Source organism: Rutidosis leptorrhynchoides, chromosome 2 (assembly GCF_046630445.1).
Source record: "Rutidosis leptorrhynchoides isolate AG116_Rl617_1_P2 chromosome 2, CSIRO_AGI_Rlap_v1, whole genome shotgun sequence".
Classification (NCBI taxonomy): Eukaryota; Viridiplantae; Streptophyta; class Magnoliopsida; order Asterales; family Asteraceae; genus Rutidosis; species Rutidosis leptorrhynchoides.
Window position 1 is genome coordinate 624,248,559 of NC_092334.1, and position 15,357 is coordinate 624,263,915.

General features: G+C 39.1%; 1 protein-coding gene across 1 annotated transcript; it reads left to right on the forward strand.

Annotated features, from left to right (window-relative positions):
• Positions 1-13,373: 13,373 nt before the first annotated feature.
• Positions 13,374-14,815, forward strand: LOC139890060 (uncharacterized). Its single transcript, XM_071872965.1, has 4 exons — positions 13,374-13,589; positions 13,693-14,124; positions 14,246-14,388; positions 14,629-14,815. The coding sequence occupies exons 1-4, from the start codon at positions 13,374-13,376 to the stop codon at positions 14,813-14,815; spliced, it is 978 nt and encodes a 325-aa protein (XP_071729066.1).
• Positions 14,816-15,357: the final 542 nt, after the last annotated feature.

Sequence of the window (15,357 nt, forward strand, 5' to 3'; positions counted from 1 at the left end):
AACACTAATGCATATTTGGATGCAAAAATTTTGTGTTTAATGTGTTTTGCAGAAAGCCGATACTGGAGGTTCAGGAGCATCATCATCCAGGCAACCAGAGCCCGAACCGCAAATGTTTCATGAACAAGAACAACATATGCAACAAGAAGAAGAAGAACAGGAGGAGCAACATATTCCTTATCACGATCAAGATCAATTATTCGTGAATCAGTTTCGTCAATTCGCTCCACATCAAAGGATTCTGAGCTTAGACATTAATGAAGATCAGTTACACCCAAATCTGAGATTTGATCGATGTTGGATAGAGTATCCAGATTATCAAAAGAACATGCACATTCTCTACAATAAGGTTGTTGAAATGCCAAGGGCAATTGACTGGGTACCTTTGGAAACAGTTGACCTTGCCGAACCGATTCGGCAATTATTGGTGCAAAGGTATGGTAATTCTCAGTTTAACGATTGGATGCGCCTATTTTCCATTCGTAGAACCATATATAGGGAATGGTGTATAGAATTACTTAGTACTATTAAGTTAAACAGTGATGTTAGGAGGATAGATGATAGAAGCTTTATTAGATTTCTGTTAGGTGGACGCATGTACAGAATGTCCATGATAGATTTAGCTAGGGCCTTACAGATTTACACCCCTGCTGAACTTTTGAGCCCCGACTGTAATAGCCTGATTGCCCAAGGAGAAAGGGTAGATAGGGAATTTGATGTTAACGCTGTCTGGAGGCGTATGTCACACTTTAATGAATTTCACGCCAGTGGAAATCATACATACTTAGATATAGACAGAGCTGAACTCCGGGTGATTCATAGATTCTTAGCAAACACAATTACACAAAGGGGTAGGAATAAGGAGAAATTGACCGTAAACGATTTGTTCTACCTTAAGTGTATTAGAGACCCGAGGAGTTTCGTTAACATTCCCTATTGTGTTGGTTATTATCTCGCTAATGTAGTTTCGGGGATGAAATCGGGGAGTATTATAGGTGGTGGTATTTTCATTACTCTCATTGGAGAGTATTTAGGTGTAGATAAGCACCAAGGGGGTCCAATGAACGAAATAGAGGACGGAGGTGAAACTATAAGTTCAAACCTTTATCACGGTGCAAGGGTATTATTGATGAGACGTGGTCGGGTATATAGATACGAGGGACCTCAGCGACAGGTAGAGAGAGGTTCGGATGATGAGATGGAGGAGGCGAACAACATTATAGGAGTTGTTCGGGAGACTGCTCTTGATTTAGGAGTTCGTATGGAGGATGAATACATGACGAACTATGATAGGCATATGCAGTACGAGGCATGGCAACGCCGGAATGACTACGAGCATTCCCGGCAACGAGAGCATGGCCGATGGGATTATCATCAGCGCCAAATTATAAGCCAGTTGCAGCCTGGCGAGATGTATTATCCGACCCGACCCGCATACTATCCCGCACATCAGCCAGAGATGAGACCACCCTATGATTCATATGATTATGACGCAGCATACCAGTACACCTATAATCAGCCATGGAACCCGGACGCGAACATGAATTGGGATCCATATCCTAATTTTCCTCCTAACCCACCTCCTGATCAGTAGAGATAAGTGGTAATTTTTATTTTTATTTTAAACACTTAACATTTTATTATGTTTATGTAATGTTGGATATTTTATTATTATTGTGTACTAATATTTTTCTTATAGTTTGAAAGTGGGATGCCAAAGTTCCATTTCAAATTGCATGTATGATTATATTTGTATTGTATGTATTCTATTTTATGCACAAAACAGGGTAAAACAACGCGTTTTCAAAGACTGGCATTAAGTTCAGCAAAAGCAAGTAATTTTGACGACAATGATGCAAAATGTATGTGAAATAACAACAAGACGGAATGAACAAATGACGTGCACCATTTATCATTCAGCAAACAAACGCCAATATATTTGGAAACTTTGGTAAAAATTTAATCATTTTCACACAAATCACCCTCAATAATTTAAATTGTTACTGATTTCTTGCAAATGAGGGCATTGCAAGATCTTAAGTGTGGGAAGGGGTTAAATTCTTTCGGATTTTAAAATTTTTATATTAAACACTTGGTTACCATTAAAAATACTAGTAAAGCAGTAGTTGTATTAGAATCTAGTGCTCTCTGATTAAAAAAGAACAGCCCTAGTCTTATATACTGACTACCCAATTCTAGTAAAATTTTTCAAAATTTTCAATTAAATGAATTCAAATCATGTTTATACATATTTATGAACGATAAAACTAGGTTTTAACACCGAAATTATTGTTACCTCGGAAAGGACATAAATTGAGAAACAAACTAAAATGTTAAAATTCATTTAAAATGGAATATAGGACGATAAAAAGGAAAATAAAAGCCAAGTGTGGGAAAATTTACCAAGTTATTTTAAACATATGTCACATATATTTGTAACAAATAACTGAAAATACTTTTGCTTTGGACTAAACTAAACTGTTTTACCCGATGAAAGAAAAGAAGAGATGGATCTACACGATGAATCAATTCCATCATTAAAAGGAAGTAAAGTCTTCCGAAAAAGACACGCGCTTCTTGATTTAGGTCATGAAGTTGTCGTTCAGACCAGCTGTAGGTTGACGAAAAATCTAGAAAAGTCATCACTAAAATCAGCAGGAAATCCACGGACCTCAGCATTAAACAGGGTCGCCAAGTGGTCAGATTTATCCTAACCATGAGAAGGATTTATCTCTACAATGGGGAGGCACCGTGCAAATTAGCTGGATAAGACTAATGAATCAGATCCCCAGAAAGGATAATCTCCTTAAAGATTAAAAATCAGCTTTTAAGACTGATATTACTCAATCCTAGAGATTGACCTTAAAGATTGAGAATTACAAACTCATGGAATTCGATGATATCTAAACTCGAGCTTGAACGAGAAAATATTTTGATCAAAATTATAAACCGATTTGTTTTCTGAAAAACCCATTTTCAATGCGTTCATTACCATTGAACGTAAAATCCTAGGAATTCACCTGGAATTCATTAGGTCACCTGAACTAAATCGGGTGTCAACCGTAAGAACGGTGGTTGCATAGCATGGTCAAAGACAGGACCTTGTGTCAAACCGAAAAATTATAAGGGTGAGCTTTACTATTGCTCCTACCAAGGATAGTAATTGCGTCCGACACGTTATAGACCATAATCAAAAGCATGTCACGGGACATTGCCTTAAACAGTTGCTTGTTCAACGCTTTCCTTTACAACCGGACGGTAGTTTGCCGAAAGGTAATATACGGGACAAGTAAACTGGACGTGTTGCTTTCCAAATACAAGGTTAGCAAGTGGGTGACACAAAACCGCAAGTTTTGAGCTAAAATTTTCAAATTTGAAACCCACCAAACCCACAAAAATATTTTGCAAACACCGGTAAAGGGTTATTCCGGAAAACTTATCTAGGGTAAAAACTAGATTTAATTTTCAAAAGATCAAATGTTTTCATAAAGATCCAATTTCCTTAATGGATCTAAATTTTTATAGTCATGTGGGACTGTAAACCATATCGTCACTACCATTGTTTATACCGCCGTATAGAAATCACTGATGTACAAAGTATGAAGAATAAAGAAGTGATTCTAGTATTTCAAGACAATATTGCTTGAGGACAAGCAACGCTCAAGTGTGGGAATATTTGATAATGCTAAAAACGAACATATATTTCATAGCATTATTCCTCAAGAAAGACAAGCTTTTAGTTGCAATTGTTCTATTTACAAGTGATATTCGTTTAAATAAAAAAAGGTGAAGACAAAAGGCAGATTCGACAAATTTAAGACAAAAAGGTCCAAAGAGCTAAAAAGTACAAGATACAATCAAAAAGGTTCAAAATATTGATGAGGAACGTCTCAAAATGACAAGAGTACAAGTTACAAGACGCAAAGTACACGATATAAAATAATACGCGAGGACGTCCGAAAATCCGGAACCGGGACCTGAGCCAAGAAGAAACGCCCGACGCAACGGACCAAAAATATCTAGTCTACTATGCACAAGAATATAATATAATATATATATAATTATATATAATTATATATTATATATATTATTATTATTATATTACGTCGGCAAGAAGAAAACAAAAGTAGTTGGCTGAATCCAGGGTGGCCATGCGACTCGCATGGCCAGAAGCACAAAACCATGCGAGTCGCATGGTGTGAGATTGCTGGTCAGGTCCTATAAATAGCCAGTTTTCTGACGAGTTTTAATAATCCTTTTTCTCTTCCTCTCCATAAGTAATATATATTTATATTTATAATTTATATTTTAATTTTAATTATAATTCTAATAATAAGGGTATGTTAGCGAATGTTGTAAGGGTGTAAGTCGAAATTCTGTCCGTGTAACGCTACGCTATTTTTAATCATTGTAAGTTATGTTCAACCTTTTTACATTAATGTCTCGTAGCTAAGTTATTATTATGCTTGTTTAAAACGAAGTAATCATGATGTTGGGCTAATTACTAAAATTGGGTAATTGGGCTTTGTACCATAATTGGGGTTTGGACAAAAGAACGACACTTGTGGAAACTAGACTATGGGTTATTAATGGGCTTTATATTTGTTTAACTAAATGAAAGTTTGTTAATGTTAATATAAAGATTTACAATTGGGCGTCCCTATAAATTACCATATACACTCGATCGGACACGATGGGCAGGGTATTTATATGTACGAATAATCGTTCATTTAACCGGACACGGGAATGGATTAATAGCCACTAGAATAATTAAAACAGGGGTGAAATTACATTCAAGGGTAATTGGTGTAATTGTTAACAAAGTAGTAAAACCTTGGTTTACACGCAGTCGATAACCTGGTGTATTCATTAAACAAAGTATTAAAACCTTGTTATAATTCGAATCCCCAATTAGTTGGAATATTTATCTTCGGGTATAATAATAATTTGACAAGGACACTTGCAATTTATATTTATGACTGATGGACTGTTATGGACAAAAACCAGACGGACATATTGAATAATCCAGGACAAAGGACAATTAACCCATGGGCATAAAACTAAAACCAACACGTCAAACATCATGATTACGGAAGTTTAAATAAGCATAATTCATTTATTTCATATTTAAATTCCTTTATTTTATATTTAATTGCACTTCTAATTATCGCACTTTTATTGTTATTTTATTTAATCGCACTTTTAATTATCGTACTTTTTAATTATCGCAATTTAATTTTATCGCATTTTTATTATTCATAATTTCATTATCGTTATTTACTTTACGCTTTAATTTAAAGTCTTATATTTATTTAATATTTTACATTAGGTTTTAACTGCGACTAAAGTTTTAAAATCGACAAACCGGTCATTAAACGGTAAAAAAACCCCCCTTTATAATAATAATATTATATATATTTGTATTTTTATAAAAGTAAACTAATATAGCGTTGAGCTTTGTTTAAAGATTTCCCTGTGGAACGAACCGGACTTACTAAAAACTACACTACTGTACGATTAGGTACACTGCCTATAAGTGTTGTAGCAAGGTTTAAGTATATCCATTCTATAAATAAATAAATATCTTGTGTAAAATTGTATCGTATTTAATAGTATTTCCTGCTAAAATATAAACTATTTTATATACACCTCGTTCGACATCAGGGTCTTACAACGACACACTTAGACATGAAACATAAGGTCTTCCAACTACAACCAACCCGATTTCATACTAAAAGGAGCCGTTTCCTTAAAAGCATTTTTTTAGCCATAAACATAGCAGTTTCTCCTTTATCAGTTTCTATATCGCTCGGCTCATGTACTAGGTTAAACTCAAAATTGTTAAGCGCTTCAAACGAATTATGAGCCTTCACTTGATTGCCCTTACTCGCCCATCTTCTAAACTCCTATTATTATCATTATGAATAACTTTTGGTTGATAAACGACTTTTTTTGATTTACCAACAACATATTCACCTTTGTTCCCCTTTTTGGTCCCAACTGTAACACCTTACCCTTTATTCTTATGACTTCTTGGAAACCAAGTGCATCATGTTGTTCCTTTAAAGCCTCAAAAACAATAATTTTAAGACATTGTACATTCTTATGATCAAATACCATGCAACTTGGACACCTTAGAGGTCTCCATTCATATTTCACCATTACAATGTCCAAAGTTATAATCAATTCTTCACGACATGAAGTACCAACCTTAATGTTATCATTCAAGTCATTCTCAATAAAGACTTCAAGTACAGCACAAGCAAAATTTGACCTACCTCACTCTTTCATACACATTCTTGCTTGTGTATAAATTTAACATCCTTGGATAACCAATCTTGAACGTGATGACACTAAGACCTTCCTCCAAAAACCTCTCCAATGAGACATCATACAACTTGACCCAGATAGGCACTTTGGTTATATCTTCCATTGTGATGGAAATGTTCGGTGACCACTTGATTACGATTATAGACACTGTTCTAATCATCCTAGACCTCCCTATAGCACACATAAGCCCCATTTCCTTTGCAAATTTGAATAAAAATAATCCTTTAAAGTTCATCATTATCTTTTAGATTATGAATTTCCTCTACACATTCATTGCATTATTTTGTATTGTCGGGAAGGCAACTATTTTACAAAGAATAAAACCGTACAAAGTATCACTATATACATTAAAAGAGAGTCTCGATTAGCTAATAAATGTTTTCAAAACCCCCTTAATTACCATTAAATTAGAAAATTACATTATAATACCCCTTGATCCAACGGTCCTTAATCATCCACTAAAAATATTAGCTAATAAATCAATTTTACATACACTCCATCCCTAAAATACCATTTTCTAATCATTATTTTCAATTTCTATGTTGAATTCAATTTAAAAAAAAAAAAAAAAAAAAACACGGGATACCTTTTCATCTCTTATACCCTAACAAACAACCAGCGCCATCATCTACAACGAAACGAGAAGCAAACCCTATATCCTTTCGTTCGTCCGAATATACAGACCGATCTTCGATTAATATGATGAATTTCAACCGATCTTCGGATTATATCATTATTCGTAAGTAATTTTACTTTTAATTGTTTCGTTCTACTGTTTTCCTACTGTTATAATTTCAAGAACCAATTTAAATCAATCGTTCATCAATTCGATGTTATGTATTGTTCATCATGCTTTCGATCGGTGTTTTAGATTTGAACATCGACCTATTCATCAGGTAACATCGATCGGTCATAAATCCTTCGATGATTGCTGGAGAATTTATTTCTGAAGATTTTAGTTTGTTGATTCGTCATAACGGTAGGTGGGGCAAATTGGATGATCAAGATGATATATTATCTATAATTTCAGTTACTAATTCTTTTTAGTTATTTGGTACAGGTGAAGTTAGATTAATCCAGTTAACAATTACGCATGTAACTTTTATGAGTTATTTTCTATGATATAGATGTTTATAGTTTTCCCTTGTTATGAATCCCAGCCGGATTGTTTTCACATGCTTACAAAGTTTCACCTATAGTGGGGTCGATAGAAATGTAACTATATTTCATGTTCTTTATTTTCTGTTTGGTTTCTAACTTCAGTATTTTCTCCCTCAGTCACACTCGTGCGATATTAATTAGCTGACAATTTATTAGATGGCATGTTGTGACTAAGTTGTGACTGCTCCGGTGAACTCTAACAACAAATGATATAAGCATATATGGATGAGTGACATGTCAAAATATTATGGGTCAAAAGCAGTTATTTTCTGCACATGGCGACCGAGGTAACTTCACACACTCATTTGTTTTACGTTATACTCTCTTTGTGTCTGAATAATTTGTTTGTAGCTTTACTCTTGTATTATACGTTCATGACCCAACTCTTGGCTTAAATGATCTTTATATTAACAGTGCAAAGCTGAATACGAGAAGTCTAAGGGTTTCAATGATACAGCTATCTCAAACCTAATGGCGTTTAAAAAAATCAAATTACAACTTCTTTGGTAAATAAAAAAATAATAATTTTGTTTACAAATATAGAATGTGTCAAAGGTTTATGGTCCGATCAGCCACATAGAAGTATGTCATAGGTTACAACGTACAACTTCTCGTGTTATGCATATAGTTTGCCAGATGTTTTGTTTTATGTTTCAATTGTATTCACAGTTTTTGTCAATTTTATCGATGTATTCATTATGCTATGCTATTCCTTTGAAATGGTTTCCCGACTTGACACGTTATCGTATGTTTTTCGAATTAAATTTACACTAATGAAACTTATATTTATGAGCATTCTATATCAGTAATCATGTAAACAACTTGAGTTTAGCGTTTGTCTTACTTTTTGGCACCATTAAATTCCAAATATGTAATGTCCATGAAAACTTCAAATGACTTTAAGTGATATTTATGAAAAACATTTCAAGTTGGAAATACACATGATACGATGGTGGAGTTTGGTCAGTATACTGATGCATTACAACATAAATTACCTTTAAACATCAGTGGGTATAAGTTTAATTATAATATGTTATGATGTATGCATATCCCTTTTCTTTCAATCTTATACAGATTTACAGATGTTTATAAGTTTTTATGTACTGTCTTTTCATATCTATCATATATAATTACGTTATTATTCTGTATCAACATATTTCAACTTGATATTTTTAACCATCAACTTCACATTCATAACTGAAATAGGTTTCCAATTGCCCCCTTGATCTTGGCAAAGTCGGAATTTCTTTTTTCTGTTTTTCGTTGATGATTAGATTGTCTCAACAAATTCGTTTGGACCAAAATTGTGCACTAATGACGTACGTCCCGCCATGGACGTCCCGTGAGATGCATGGCGTATCCTGTAGCTGGACGTTTAGCTTCAGCTCCTGGTTGGATACCAAGTCAACGTCGCTCTCAGGCCACGAGTATCCCTACACTACGCCACCCGTAGCGTACCGTTAACCATTTGACTTGGTTTATACAGCTACTTATCCGTCCGACAAATCAGGAGAACGTGGAGCAGTTAGTGGGCATGATTAGAGGATTCCAGGAGTGGTAATCGTGGTTTAGTGGTCTAGTGGTGGTTATCCTTGGTAACCGCCATCTTATGCCTATAAATACTGCTCATAATCACACATTTAGGAATTAATCAATATTTTGCACTTACCACCGCTGATTACTCTTCTAAGCTCACCTTGGAGGCTCAGCAAAAGTTAACCACCACAACACCCCTCATACTCATCACGTAAACCGAAGGAAACCCTTCCGAAGGTTAGTCATTTCAACTAATTGCACTCAAGTAAATTTTGGCTTAATCATTTGGCGCCACCCGTGGGACCGTTTGATCAATACTTTCACACAAGATGACAGGCGATTCCAATCCATCACCAAATGCCAACACCGGTAAAGAACCGTATGACCCTTTGAAACCCAATGACGACAGCTCTTTTGAGACACCAGATGACTCCATTAAGCGTACCAGGTTGCAATTTGACGATGATGATGAAACCAATAGGCGTGACACCGAGGAGGCGGAAAACCCGGAAACGAATTTAAGCCAACTTAAACCCATCGGTGGTGAAGAAGCGATACGTTTTCTGGCAAAAGGGGGATTCGTTTTACCGTCACTCATGTCCAAAGGCTGCGAAAGGCCAACTAGTATGTTCAAAGTTCAACCACGAAGCTCTACAGGTCTAACGTCAGAGGCTGGTAAAAGTTCTGGCAAAACCCGAGAGGAAGCTCGAAAGGACTTAATTGAGAATTTAATTCTAGCTGCGCCAGAATCTTTAAGTGATCAGGTCGAACAGTCTGGCGTGGCGGACAACATGTTAAACAATTGGTACGCTATGATGGGAGACAACGTTAAGCGAACGTTTGAGATTTCTGCGACGTCTGAGAAGTTTACTCGAGAGATAGCCACCCACCCGTTGCCCGCCGTCCTTACTACTCCCCTCACGCTAGGGGTATATGATGGCACCATGGATCCGGAAGACTTCCTGCAGCAATTCGAACACACTATCAAGACGCAGCATTAGGATAACTCGACGACATGCCACATGTTCCCGGGACAGCTCCAAGCCGTCGCGAGAGAGTGGTTTGCCAAATTACCTGCCTTGAGCATATCCAGCTACACGGACCTCAGAACTAAGTTTGTGCAACGTTTCCAGAACTTTAAACGCACCGAACTGACTCACCTAGATGCGCACAGCATCAAGATGAGGTCGCGTGAATCCCTAATGAATTTTACTTTCCGCTTCACAGCAGAATGCCAAAAAATTCCAGATCTGCCTGAATCGCAGCAGATTTCCGCGTACATCATGGGAATCTGCCAAACTCTTCATTTGTCGTTGGTAAAATCAACGCAGCATAAGTTATCGAAAACGTACGTTGAAGCTGTAAAAATGGTAAAGGATTATGTACGTTCCGAGGAGTTTGCAGACGCTGCCATTGGGGATCACGGCACAACAGACCGGAGCGATAAATACGACAAGGGAAATGACAAAGGTAATACATGTAACAAGTATAAAGGAAGTGGTAGCGGCAGCAACAGGGGCTACGGATGTTCCAGTCATAAGTCTGACCACCGTAACAGCTACCGTCCTTATGAACGGTACGTCCCCAAGAGGTTGTCGGCAGAAGAGGAAAGTTTGATAAAATCGTTGTCGAAAACGCCTAAACAAATTTTGGCAACGGAAGAGATAAGTAAAAATTTCCCGCCACCAAAGCTGATGCAGCCACGATTCACTGTAGATGAAAGTAAATGGTGTATTTTTCACGAAGATAAAGGTCACGACGTGGACGACTGCAAGGAACTAAAGAAGGTGATAGTTGAACGGCTGAAATTGGGGGAACTTGACCATCTAAAACCGTCGCGTGTCAAAGTCCCCGGGACGAAGAAATTTGCCTGGAAACGGGGAAAAGAAAAAGCTCCAGAAAAGCACATCCACATGGTACAAATGTGGCACGCGGGTCACGTTCATAAGGCAGAAGTTTTGAAGGAATGGGAATGTGCCCCTATCACATTTCCTGCTTTTTGGAGAGTCTGTCCTACCGACTTTCCTGTAACGATAACCGCCACGGTAGGACAATGCAAGGTCTCGAGAATTTATGTAGATACGGGAAGCGCCGTTGACGTCTTATATGAACATTGCTTCTTATAGCTACCACAAGATGTGCAGGACAAAGTAAAACCCCCACCCTATCCCGTCGCGGGATTCACAGGCGAAACGACTTGGCCTCTGGGTCGAGTAAGCATTGACGTTACGTTAGAGGAAAATACGAAATGGCGAACGGTGGCTTTAAACTTTGTAGTTGTCAGAAGCCAGTCGAAGTACAACATTATCATGGGACGGGAAGCGTTGTGTGAATTCGGCGCGATAGTATCAACTGTGCATGGCATGATGAAATTCCCAACTCTGTTAGGCGTTACAACTGTTTTCTCTGATCGGGTCCCGATTGTGGGCCAGGTCCAACAGCCGCTACATCAGACGGCACCGATTGAGCAAGGGGGAAGCGTTATCATCAACCATTCCTTTCCTGAGAAGGCAATACAGATTGGACAAACACTATCGACGCAACAAAAAGTGCGTTATGTGAACTCTTGGCGAACAACGCTGACGTGTTTGCATGGCAAGAGTCAGATATGAAGGGAGTACCTCGTACCGTTGCAGAACATCGTTTAAACGCCTACCCGAGTATGACTCTAGTAAGGCAAAAGAAATGGGGCATGGCCCCAAAGCGTAGCGCCTTTCTAAGGAATGAAGTGGAAAAGTTGGTACAAGCAGACATACTGCGAGAGGTTAAGTACCAAACATGGGTTGCCAATCCAGTACTGGTCAAAAAAGCGAACGGTTCGTGGCGGATGTGTGTCGACTGCAAAGACATCAATATGGCTTGTCCCAAAGAAAACTATCCGCTACCAGAGATAGACTGGAAGGTAGAGTCGTTGGCGGGCTTTCGTTTCAAATGTTTCCTTGATGCTTACAAGGGTTATCACCAGATCCAAATGCCGAAACGCGAAGAGGACAAAACCGCGTTCCACACAGATCAAGGCATTTTTTGCTACAAAAAGATGCCCTTTGGTTTGAAAAATGGCGGCGCAACGTACCAACGGGTCATCGACGTTGCGTTCAAAAAGAACAGATCGGTCGAAACGTGGAAGCATACGTCGACGACATAGTAATCAAAAGTCATGCCGAAATGGACCTTTTGAAGGACATTCAGGAAACGTTCGACTCTCTACGAAAAATTAATATGAAGCTGAATTCGGAGAAGTGTAGTTTTGGATTCGAGGAGGGAAAGTTCTTGGGGCACGTCGTCACAACGCGTGGTATACGGGAAAACCCTAAGAAAATTCAAGCTATTGATGAAATGGCAGCACCGCGAACGAGAAAGGAGGTGTAAAGTCTGAACGGCAAGTTGGTAGTGTTGTAAAGATTCCTGTCAAAGGCGGCAGAACGGTCACTTCCATTATTCAAAGTGTTGAAAGACAACTTGGGACGGAACTTCGATTGGACTCCTGAAGCGGATCATGCTTTCCAGGAAATGAAGGCTTTGATAAGGACGTTGCCGACGTTGACGGCACCAGTACCGGGTAATGTAACCGTTCCGTAATATTTTTTTACGAATTTATAAATATTATGACGCTAACATGTTAAGAGTTCTCAGGCGAAACTTTGACAATTTACTTGGTGGCGGGAACTGAGGTTGTTAGCTCGGTGCTCGTCGCGGAGCGTGGCGGCACACAGATGCCAGTTTATTTTGTGAGCAAAGTGCTACAACATGGCGAAGTCAACTACAAACCGATTGAGAAGCTTATTTTCGCGTTGGTCCACACCACAAGATGGTTGAGACGATACTTTCAAGCGCACCCAATGCTGGTGCTAACTGATTCGCCTATTAAACAGGTACGGTATGGCGATTGAGATAGGAGAACCTTGGAGGAAATTTATTTTAACAAGTTTTTCATGCAGGTATTGAGCAAACCGGAGGTTTCTGGTAGGCTAGCCAAGTGGGCAATCGAACTGGGTGAACATGAAATCCATTACGCCCCCCGTACCGCTGTCAAAGGCCAGATTATGGCAGATTTTATGGTTGAATTCATATGCGCCGCGCCACCAGCACCGGTCGTTGAAGAAGTACCAAATATCGTCACGTGGGAACTATTCACCGACGGAGCATCGAGTTCTGACGGAGCGGGTGCAGGTCTAATTTTAATTGGCCCTGACGGAGAGGAACATACCTACACGTTGTGTTTCAAGTACCCCGCCTCCAATAACGAAGTGGAATATGAGGCATTGCTGTCTAGTTTGAGAATGGCTGAAAAGATGGGAATAAAATACCTAAAGGTGTCGGTTAATTCCCAACTCGTGGCGAATTAGATGAATGGGATGTTTGAAGCTAGGGATCCGGCTATGCAAAATTATTTGGCATTGGCAGAAGAAATGGCCAACAAATTCGAGCGTTTCTCAATAACACAAGTGCCGCGATGCTTGAACAAAAAGGCCGACGCACTCAGAAAAATCGCATCAAGCGTGTTCAGCCACTTCGCCAAGGACGTTTGGGTGGAGGTCCTTAGTCAAAAATCCACTGACATGGTACATGTATCGACTCGCTTCGATAACAAACACGCTATACGCATAATCTGCTTAAAACACAACGTACACATGTCCTGATTTTCTTGCAAAATAATCACAAGAGGCAGCCACTGTAGAAGAGGTCGAGACATGGATGAGTCCCATCGTTACATATCTCAAGAATGGGACGTTGCCAATCGATGGGGCAATGGCACGTAAGATTCGTATGAAAGCACCTATGTACACGTTAAGGGATGGAGTTCTGTTCAAGAAATCCTTCACGGCACCACTTTTAAGGTGTGTCAGCCCAAGCGAGGCAGAAACAATCGTAAGGGAGGTGCATGAAGGGACTTATGGCATGCATGCAGGATTTAGGACCGTTGTGGGGAAGATAATGCGGCTAGGTTATTTTTGGCCCTCCATGTACCGTGACACGAAAGAGATCATCAAAGCTTGTGCTTCATGCCAACGTCACGCCCCGCAAATTCACATGCCGGTGCATGAGCTAATTCCCGTGACGTCTGCTTGGACCTTTTACAAATGGGCAATTGATTTGGTAGGCCCCTTCCCGGATGGAAAACACTTGGTTGTTGCAATTGACTTTTTCACGAAGTGGGTTGAAGCCAAACCTTTAAAGAGCATAATGGGTAAACAGATTGTGAATTTTTTTTTGGGAGGAAATTATGTGCCGTTTCGGAATACCACACGAAATCGTAAGTGATAACGGCAAACAGTTTGCTCACGATCCATTTCGTTCATGGTGTGACGGGTTGAATATCAAACAGACTTTCAGTTCTGTTGCCCATCTGCAGGCAAATGGGTAAGTTGAAGTCACCAACAGGGATATCGTTGCCGGGATAAGGGCAAGGTTGGATACGGACAGGAAAGGTTGGGCAGATGAGCTTCCACAAGTATTATGGGCGTTCCGAACTACGCCAAAAGGAAGTAATTGAGAAACGCCATTCAGCCTTGTATATGGTACCGAGGCGGTGATACCCGCTGAAATTTCTGTCCCAACCCAACGTGTAGTGCAATTCAATGATGAGTCCAACCTCAATAGCTTGAAGGAAAATTTGGACTTACTGGAGGAAAGGCGTGACGCCGCCGCTATAAGGGAAGCGTCAAACAAACAGAAAATTTCCAAGTATTACAATCAACGTGTGAAAGAACGTACTTTCCGCCTCGGTGATTTTGTGTGGCGTAATAACAACGCCAGCCGGGTCAAGAATACTGGAAAATTGGCGTAATAACAACGCCTATGTGATTGCCGATGCACTTGGCAACGGAGCGTATAACCTAAAAGACGCATGATGGCAAATTTATGCCGCGTACCTGGCACGCAACCAACTTAAAGAAGTTCTATGTTTAAATATTTCGAATCGTTTCGTTGTTGAAAATTTTCTTTTTCATTCTACCAAGTTTGTGATTGATCACCACAAATGTAAGCGCATCACGCATTAGACTTCTTTGTTTTCAGTTTTCAACTAAATGCATTTTTCCAATCTTCATTACTAATGTATTGTGTAACTATTATGGCCGCGCTTCGGCGTAATAAATGTAAGTCCACTCACAAGTTACTTATGCCATGAACAAATACATCATCTAATCTTTGGACGGTATTGGCGACGCTAGGCGTATTGGAGGTACGCCTAGCCCTCGGAACGGGATGCCTCTGGATTTCGTATCCGTCGCATTAATCCCAGCACTAAGTAGATGAGTGCAATGTCGACAATCATCAAGTGTAACCTTGACAAACGGTACGTTTTCGTGACGACGGTACGTACCTATT

Excerpts from the sequence above, each read along its gene's own strand:
- LOC139890060 (XM_071872965.1), top strand. The coding sequence starts at position 13,374 with ATGAATGGGATGTTTGAAGCTAGGGATCCGGCTATGCAAAATTATTTG. Across the intron at positions 14,125-14,245 it reads ACAAATGGGCAATTGATTTG|GAAATTATGTGCCGTTTCGG; the intron begins GTAGGCCCCTTC and ends TTTTTTTGGGAG. Across the intron at positions 14,389-14,628 it reads GCCCATCTGCAGGCAAATGG|CTTGAAGGAAAATTTGGACT; the intron begins GTAAGTTGAAGT and ends CAACCTCAATAG.